This window comes from Cebus imitator, unplaced genomic scaffold (assembly GCF_001604975.1).
Source record: "Cebus imitator isolate Cc_AM_T3 unplaced genomic scaffold, Cebus_imitator-1.0 Scaffold83, whole genome shotgun sequence".
Lineage (NCBI taxonomy): Eukaryota > Metazoa > Chordata > Mammalia > Primates > Cebidae > Cebus > Cebus imitator.
Window position 1 is genome coordinate 785,213 of NW_016107398.1, and position 9,420 is coordinate 794,632.

General features: G+C 36.5%; 1 protein-coding gene across 1 annotated transcript; it reads left to right on the top strand.

Annotated features, from left to right (window-relative positions):
* Positions 1-1,767: 1,767 nt before the first annotated feature.
* On the top strand, positions 1,768-2,721 carry LOC108308187 (small ubiquitin-related modifier 2-like). Its single transcript, XM_037740419.1, has one exon. The coding sequence runs from the start codon at positions 1,889-1,891 to the stop codon at positions 2,174-2,176; it is 288 nt and encodes a 95-aa protein (XP_037596347.1). The 5' UTR covers positions 1,768-1,888; the 3' UTR covers positions 2,177-2,721.
* The last annotated feature ends 6,699 nt before the right edge of the window (positions 2,722-9,420 follow it).

A 9,420-nucleotide genomic window follows, 5' to 3' on the forward strand; every position in this document is an offset into this window, starting at 1 on the left:
GAACTAAGAAAATAGTCGTTCAAATTACTTTTGTGTTCTGTGGTTCAAATGAGGAACTCTGGTTGCAAAAGCAATTTGACTCCACAGTTGGGTATACTGATAAAGTCATCTTTATTGTTTAAGCTAGTTTGCGTTGGGGTTTCCATTCCTTACAGCTGAAAGCTTCCTAACTAGTATAACAATCAACCTCCTTTTGGAGACACGCTTCTTTCTTGTACTCCCATCTGTTGCTCCTACTGCAATTTCAACAAAATTACTGGGAAATTTTCAAAAAAATTACCAGAAAATCTGGCTAAGCAGATGCAGAATTCTGTAGGTTATCTGCTGTATCCTCACTCGATTCATTTCTCATTCAAAAATGCTGAACAATGACAAAAGAGTCAATCCATGAGGAAGATATAACAATGATAAACAAATATGCAACTAGCAGAAACTGAAAATGCATGAAGGAGAAACTCACAGAATGGAAGGGAGAAATAGACAATTCAACCATAATGGATTATATACCATTATCACCATTATGTACCAGTTATCCTAGGAATGCAAGGTTTGATTAACATCCAAAATTCAATCAACTATATTACAAGATTCCAGGGCAAAACCTACATGATCACCTCAGCAAATGCATAGAAAGCATTTGAACACATCCAAAGCCTCTTCATGACAAAAAGCATCCAGCAAACCATTAACAGGAATAGAAGAGAACTTTCACAACCTGATTAAAGGCATGCACTAAAAACTCAGAGCTAATATTTGCCTGGGAAAAACAATACTTTCCCCCTAAAATCAGGAAAAAGACAAGATGTCTGTCCTCGCCACTTGTATTCAATCTGGTTACAGCCAGGGAAGTTAGGTAAGAAATATGAAATCTTAAGTTGATGAAAAAGTAATTGCAGTTTTTGCCATTACTTTTAATTGGCAACAAATGTAATTACAGCCAAATAAAAGGCATCTAGGTTAGAAAGAATAAAACTATTTTTATTTGCAGATGAAGTGATACTGTATTTGAAAATCCTAAGGAATCTGCTAAAAAAAATAGAACTAATTAACAAGTTCAGGACGTTTGCAGGCTGAAAGATAATAATATTAAAAACAGTTGTCTATGTACTAACAATGAACAATCCAAAATGAAATTAAGAATTTCATTTACGATAGCAGGACAATGAAAAGTGCAAAACTTGTACTCTGAAAACTACAAAAAAATGTTGAAAGCAGTGAATGAACACTTAAACAAATGGAAAGACAATTTGTGTTCACTAACTGAAAGATTTAATATTATTAAGATGGCAATATTGTATAAATTGAGCTATAGATTCAATGAAATTCCTATCAAATTCCCAGCTGGCTTTCTTGCAAAACTTGACAAGCTGATTCTAAAATCCATATGGAAATGTAAGAGGTCCAGAAACAATCTTGGAAAAAGAGTAACAAAACTAGAAAGCTCACACTTCACAATTTCAAAACTTACTATTACATTGCTACTATAAACAAGACAGTATGAAGCTGACAGAAGGATAAACCCATATTCTGCAATAGAATTGAGAATCCAAAAATAAACTCTCATATTTATAATCAATTGATTTTCAGTGATTGTCCCGGGATAATTCAATGGGGGAAAGAATAATCTTTTCAACAAATGGTACTGTGACAATTAGATATCTATCTTCAAAAGAATAAAATTAAGACTCCTACCTCACACTGTCTATAAAAGTCAACTCAAAATAGACCTAAATAAAAGAGCCAAAAAAACCAAACTCTTAAAACAGCTCCCTCGTCCGCCGCTGCCGCCTCCTTCTTCTGCCGCTCCTGGTGCTGCTTGTGTGCTCGTTCGGTGCGGACCTGGTACCTCTTTTGTGAAGCGGCAGCTGAGGAGACTCCGGTGCTCGCAATGGCCGACGAAAAGCCCAAGGAAGGAGTCAAGACAGAGAACAACGATCATACTAATTTGAAAGTGGCGGGGCAGGATGGTTCTGTGGTGCAGCTTAAGATTAAGAGGCATACACCACTCAGTAAACTAATGAAAGCCTATTGTGAACGACAGGGATTGTCAATGAGGCAGATCAGATTCCAATTTGATGGGCAACCAATCAATGAAACAGACACACCTGCACAGTTGGACATGGAGGATGAAGATACAATTGATGTGTTCCAACAGCAGACGGGAGGTGTCTGCTGAAAAGGGAACCTGCTTATTTATTTCAGAACTCTGTTCTTTAAAGATCAAGATTACATTCTCAATTAGAAAACTGCAATTTGGTTCCACCACATCCTGACTACTACAGTATAGTTTTCTCTATTCTTTCATTTTCCCCTTCCCCATTCCTTTATTGTGCACAAAGTAACTGGTATATGTGCACAAGCATATCGCTTTTCTTTTTTTTTTTTNTTTTTTTTTTTTTTTTTTAACGGCCAATGGTATATTTTGATTAACATCAAGTGGAGACGGGATGGGGAAAAATACTGATTCTGTGAAAATACCCCCTTTCTCCATTAGTGGCATGCTCATTCAGCTCTTATCTTTATATTGCAGTAAGTTATTTTGCTCTCAATGTTTTAACAAAAAAAACATAAAAATCCTTGCATATCTTGTTTGATTGGAGACTTTTAATGTTTTTCATTTATCATTGTAAAATCAAGGACAATTTTATAACTTTTTTGTAGGTAGCTGTTACATGTAGGGCACTCTGTCTTTAAGTAGGGATAAATTACTCTAAAACAAAAAGACAGAATCCTAGTTTCCCTTCAAGTCAAGTTATTTGTTGTTTAAATAAACTTCTTGTTTTTTTTTTAAAAAAAGAAAACATAGATGTGAATCTTTGAGAACTTAGGATAAGCCTATTTAGGTATGCCAATAAAAGCACAGCAATAAAACAAACAAAAAAGATAAATTGGACTTCATAGAAATAAAATACTTGGGGACATCAAAGATTTTAACAAGAAAGTGAAAAGACAAGCTACAATATGGGAGAAAATACTTGCAATCTTGATATATGACAGAAATTTGTATCCAGAGTATATAAAGAACTCCCACAAGTCAACAATAAAATGACAATCCAATTTAGAAATGGGGAAAATACTTACATAGACATTTCTCCAAAGAAGACATATTAAATTAAAATGGCCAACAAGCACACAAAAAGATGTTCAACATCATTCACTATTAGGGAAATGCAAGTCAAAACCACAATAAGATATCCCTTCATGCCTATCAGGGTGACTAATACTAAAAACAAAACAATATGCCATAAGAAGTATTGACTGGAATCCTTACACATTGCGAAATCTAAAATGGTGCAGCCACCCTGGAAAATAATTTGGCAGTTCCTCAAAATGGTCAACAGAGTGATACCATATATGACCCGGCAATTTCACTCCTAGGTATATACTCAAAAGAAACGAAAACAAATGTCCACACAAAACTCATACACAATGTTCATAGCAATACTATTCATAATACCTAAAAAGTGTAAACAACTCAAATGTCCATTACCTGATGAATGAGTAAACAAAATGGTTTTATCTGTACAACAGAATGTTATTCAGCAATAAAAAGAAAGAAGTACTGATATGAGCTACAGCATGAATGAACCTCAAAAACATCATGCTGAGAGAAAGAAGTCAGATGCCAAAGACCACATATTGTATGCTTAATTTATATCAAATATCCAGAATAGGCCAATCCATAGAGGCAGAGAGTAGTGTTTGCCAGAGACAGGGAGGAGAGGGAAATGGGGTGGGTACGAGGTTTCTTTTTAGTTTAGGAAGTTAGATAGTGGTGAGAGCTGTACAAGTTGTACAAGTAGGTGAATATACTAAAAAGCACTGAATATACTAAAAAGTACACTTTAAAGGATAAATTGTATGGTTTGTGAATAATACGTCCAAGTTGTTATTTAAAAAAACATGCTTGAACAGCTTTTACAGTTTTGCTTTATCATTTACTATATCTCAGGCCTCATTACCATCAATACGGTTGTGAAATGAACTTTTAAAGACGTTTAATGTAGAACTTCCCAGTTAGAGAAATAAAATTTCAACAAAATAATGTTTAATGAATTCTGAATTTGTCATATTAGACAAAGTAAGTCAAACTATTGAAAGCATGAGGTAAAAGACAATAAAACTTAGGCATAAAAACATGTTTCACGACTACAAAGCTTAGTTTAAAAATATTTGATAAATTAAAAACATGGAAAAGTGATAGCTTATGATTACTTTTAATTGTTTTATTAATCTCAAATGTTATGAAAATAACTAAAGCAGTTTATTTTATTTGGCTGAACATATATTAATTATTTGAAAATAAAGCATAGCCATCAAAATAGCATACTTCAAATGCCTGTCCAGTGATTTACAGCTAATTGCCAAATATTCTTCTGTTGCTAAATCTGCTTTATTAAGGTTTGCTAAATTAGTTAAAATGAACTCAAGCATAGCATATTTCTAGCATATTTTTGATAAAATATGTCACAAACATACATTTTCCTTCATATTTTTAAAACAGTAGGAAACGCTCTTATGTCATATTTCCCAGGAAAAAGATAAACAGATTTGTGTATGGGAAGTTTATTGTGCAATGGTCTCAGAAAATGAAAACTGTGAGACGTTAAGGAAGCAGGTATGAGCAAAAAGAGAGTTGAATTGTGATGTGATTGCAAAAAACGTCTCAGCTAATCCCACAGGAGCTTGGAGGCTAGGATGGACTTTCAGATTTGTCCCAAATTAAGGCAAGGGGGCCTGATTTGTGTATCCCCACACTGACTAGTCATTGGATATGGTCTGCACCTGGGGCACTAGGTGAAGAAATTCCTTTCACCTGAGGGCAATTCTTAGAGAGGGATTTGCTCTGAGCCATCAACAGGTAATAATTCCGACAGCTGGGGAAATGAATGCCTTGGTCCTGAAGTAACTATCTGAACAAGACACCACAGTATCCATTCAGTCCACCCTTTGAATGGCTCAGACCCATTCGCTCTGTATAAAACATTCACGTCACCTGGGAATAGCTTCCTTTTGTTTGGTGTCTTTTCCAAGTGAAATTTACAAAAGGAAAGTCAGTGGGATGAAATATAATCCTCACTGCTGCACCTGATTGCAGGCTTGCAACTTATATTTAATATCTCTCTTCTCTATTACCATTTTGAATTATCATTACTTTTGGCTGGCACCTCTCCACTAGCCCTGGGGGGCTTACCCATAGGGGTGACCCAGACCCTCATTACTGTGCCATCGAAGCCTTGCTCACTATGCCCTCCTTAGGGCCAACATGCTGCATTGTTCCTTCACTGTCAACTTTAGACAGGAGAACACCAAGAGATGCCCCAGTATATCACTATTCTTTCCCTCTCCATTGTGGAACGGCAGTCCTGCCTCCCACAGAACCTGTGGTTCTTCAAAATGCAGTCCCCAAATCATAGCTAGGTTCTCACATCTGGAGAAGCCAGCACTTAACACTTCAGCCTCTTGCTCTGTGTCTCACAGCATGACTGTTGATGTTTTGATGTGTACTAAATAAACTGATATTTCTTTCAAACTGTCTTCTCTACATCTTTTCAACACCATGTCAACAACCAGAATACCAACATATTATTTTAGAAATGTTGAGAAGTTCTCCAAAAGCAGAGAATACATTCATGAGGAATGTCTGCTCCTCTTTTTCCATATGAGCTATACTATCTGAGGGCAAAATTAGTCAAAGGAGTAGCTTAATTTTTAATGGACAGGAAGGAAACTTCATTCCATGCTAATTACGTACCACTTTCCCCATATTTAGGGAGGATGTTTATTCAGCCAGGATGCTGAAAAATACATTTTAAGATATAGAAGCAGTATCTGTGTTCATACTATATTGGTTGTTAAATATTTTGACTATGATACCTGCAATTTGATAATTGCAGGTAAGTTGTAGGTGCACAAAGTTGATTAGCCTTTTGGCACCAAAGGCAAACAAACAAAAATCTAGAAACTATTTAGAAATTATTTGACAGCCTTTACCTCAAGTTCACCTCTGTTATGGTACTTTGATACACAAGAGTATTTGATTTGTTTTAGAATAGACTGTCAGGTTATCCATTTTGTGTTAAATCCAACACTCTGTGTTTAATTTCTGATTATTTTTGTTTGCATTTATCCCAATTACTGACTTAGAATAAAACCCACTTTTGACTCTGACTTTTTTCTACTACATATTTTTCAGGAAAATTTTTGCAAATAGGCTGATTGAGTAGACTATACAGAAATGAACAAATCTCTTTTTATCAGCTCTTTAAAAAATGTGTAGACATGTAGTAATACAAAACATTGCTCCAATTAAGAAAGCAAAAGTACAGATATGCTTACATTGAAAAACATGTTTTGAGACAATGGTATATTTTAATAGTCTACAGTAGCTCATTTATACTTACTTGTGTTTATGAAAAGAATAATGAGGAATTCTCATGGCAGATAAGAGGAATGATGTAAAAATAAAGTGAACTAAGAGTGTATTTGCAACCTAATTTATTTTATTTTTAAAATTTTGTTACTTGCCCAATCTAAGTGCTTCATAAGACAACTATCTGTTTCACTGCTTTCTACCAAGGTCTAACTGAGAGCCTGGCACATAATAGAGGCTCAATAACTGTGTGTCAAAGGAATAAATGTACAAAGTGTTCATTGCCCATCTGATACACCATAATTGCAAACAACTTCTCTCTCTTCTTCCCTCCCTCCTCCACCCGCTCTTCTTCCTTCCCTCTTCTTATCTCTCTTTAGTCTCCTCTTTGTTCTTCCCTTCCTTCTCTTCTCCTTTCAAAGTAGGTCACAGGAAGACATTTAGGAGACATTCATCAGAAAATGTTCAGTAGCAAAAAGAGAGCAGAAAATGTATACAGCATGACATTTTCCATCCCTTCTTTTCTCTTTTTTAAATCAAATCTTGAAACTCTGAATTTATGTGACTTTGCATGTTTTAAACGGGTGTTTTCATGTTGCATGGCTGTCTTGTGTAATTAAGGCAAACTTTCCACATTGCCCTTGTCTTATTGTGCAGTTTCTTTCTTTTTATTTTATTTATTTACTTATTTTTTTTGAGGCAGGGTCTCACTCTATCACCCAGGTTGGAGTGCAGTGGCACAATCTCGGCTCACTACAGTCTCAACCTCCCCTGGCTCAAGCAATACTCCCATCTCAGCCTCCTGAGTAGCTGGGACTACAGGTATGCACCACCACACCCAACTAATTTTGTTTTGTTTTGTTTTTAATAGATATGGGGTTTCATCATGTTGCCCAGGCTGGTCTTGAACTCCTGGGCTTCAAGCCATCTATCCACCTTGGCCTCCCGAAATGCTGGGATAATAAGCATGTGCCACCCCACCCACCCCACAGTTTACAAGAGAATCTGAGCTTTTCCAGTTTCCAGAGACAGTGTTTGTAATTGATGATCTATCTGTGTTAGTCTAAGACTCCATGACTAAGCTCCCATTTCCAGAGACAGAACTGGGAGAAACTTCTCTTTCCTCTAAGGAAGTGGTTCTGTATGTAAACTAAGAGTGATCAAAGTAAGTTTTAATGCAAGCTTCCATTACTTTTGTGAGAAGGATTGGTGAGGCTCCCCAGGCATGAAGGTAAACAGGTTTTCACCACTGTTCATAGCATGGGTGGTGTGCTGGCAGAGCGCAAGTGGTAGAGTTAATAAGGCCGACTGGATATCACTAAGGGAACCAGGTTCCTTCAGGTGCACTGGGGCAATCAGCAAGTTTCGGTGAATTCATGACAACTTGCCTCAGGCTGCTTGGCAACAAGGTCTACTCTATTAGTGAGGCTATCTAGGTGCAATCCTGACCCTTATTAAGAGTAACCAGACATTCAGGGGATGCTTGCCTAAGCGCCCAGTAAGCAGTTAAAAAAATGTCACAGAAGGCCAATTTCACTCTTATTTCGAATACAATATTGATGCTAAGATCCTGCCTGGAAAAATAGAGATTCATCCAGCCACAGAAGGCCTGATAAGGATGAAGGAGGCATGCTAAGGGGTATAAACTACTACTTTTGTGAACTCCCAGATAAGATGCTACCCTTGTTTAATTTCACCCTGCCTCCTCCTCACTCCCAGATCTCCAAACCTCCATCCTTGTCTGCCTCTCTCCTCATCCATCTCTGCTGTGGGTTCTAATCCCAGTCCTGCTGTTGTTTAGCTGGCTATATGACCTTGAACAAGTTATTTCTTTGAGTCTCAGCTTCTTCATCTATGGAATGGGGAATAGTAATATCTAGCCCACTGATATGAAATAATAGGAGCAAAGGACTTAATTGAGGTAATCAATAAATGCTGCCTACTCTCTAAAGAAAAATAAAGTCTTAGAAAACTAAAACTTTCAAATCACAAGCCCAACTCTATTTTCCAAATGTAAGAAATTTGCCTTATTTATCAGTTGTCCTGATGCATTCCATTCATCATATAAAATAATTTAAATGAAAATTTAATTGAATACTTATAGCACTAAAAGTCATTCTAAGTTCTTTTTTCAGAGTATAAAAGAGGCAAAAGGAAAAGCTAGTTTCAGCATCATGCACTGAAAGAAATCTAAATTGTAACAAATTATGTATATATTTAGTCTCTATTTCCTGTTCAAATACTTCAAATACATTTATAACCATTTGGAACTGTTATTACCAATATTTTAAGATGCTACACCATCCAATAAGAAATATTCACTGTCTTATTGTTAAAGAGTGATATTTAAATAATGCCATGACACATGTATTATCAATTAAGCAATGAGCTACCAGTCAGTATGTTTTGCCGAATAAAGGTAAAGAATTTAAGCCAAGGTAAAGCTTGTGTTTGTTTGACTTAGAAAGCCAAAGTTGAACCTATGTGACAACTCTTTGATCAAATGTAATAACTGAGGCATAAGAAAATTTGTTTTTAGTGTAATTACCAATCGTCCTCCCTTCCTCCTACTGAGAAACAACTGGGTCTTGTTTAAATACTCAGATTAATTTAAATTACATATTTAATATATGATACATTTGTCTTGGCTTTGCACAACACCAAAATGATAGATTAATTTTTACATGATAATTAGAGCCAAACTGTTATCAATAAGAATGTTAAAGCATTTAAAGATTATGAAAGTTTAATGCGCTATTGATGCGTTGCTCGGTGGCTCACGCCTGTAATCCCAGCACTTTGGGAGGCCGAGGCGGGTGGATCACGAGGTCAAGAGATCGAGACCATCCTGGTCAACACGGTGAAACCCTGTCTCTACTAAAAACTACAAAAAATTAGCTGGGCATGGTGACGCGTGCCTGTAATCCCTGCTACTCAGGAGGCTGAGGCAGGAGAATTGCCTGACCCCGGGAGGCGGAGGTTGCGGTGAGCCGAGATCGCGCCATTGCACTCCAGCCTGGGTAACAAGAGTGAAACTCCGTCTCAAA

What these genes read in the sequence shown, in the direction of transcription:
- LOC108308187 (XM_037740419.1), top strand. Translation starts at nt 1,889, where the DNA reads ATGGCCGACGAAAAGCCCAAGGAAGGAGTCAAGACAGAGAACAACGAT.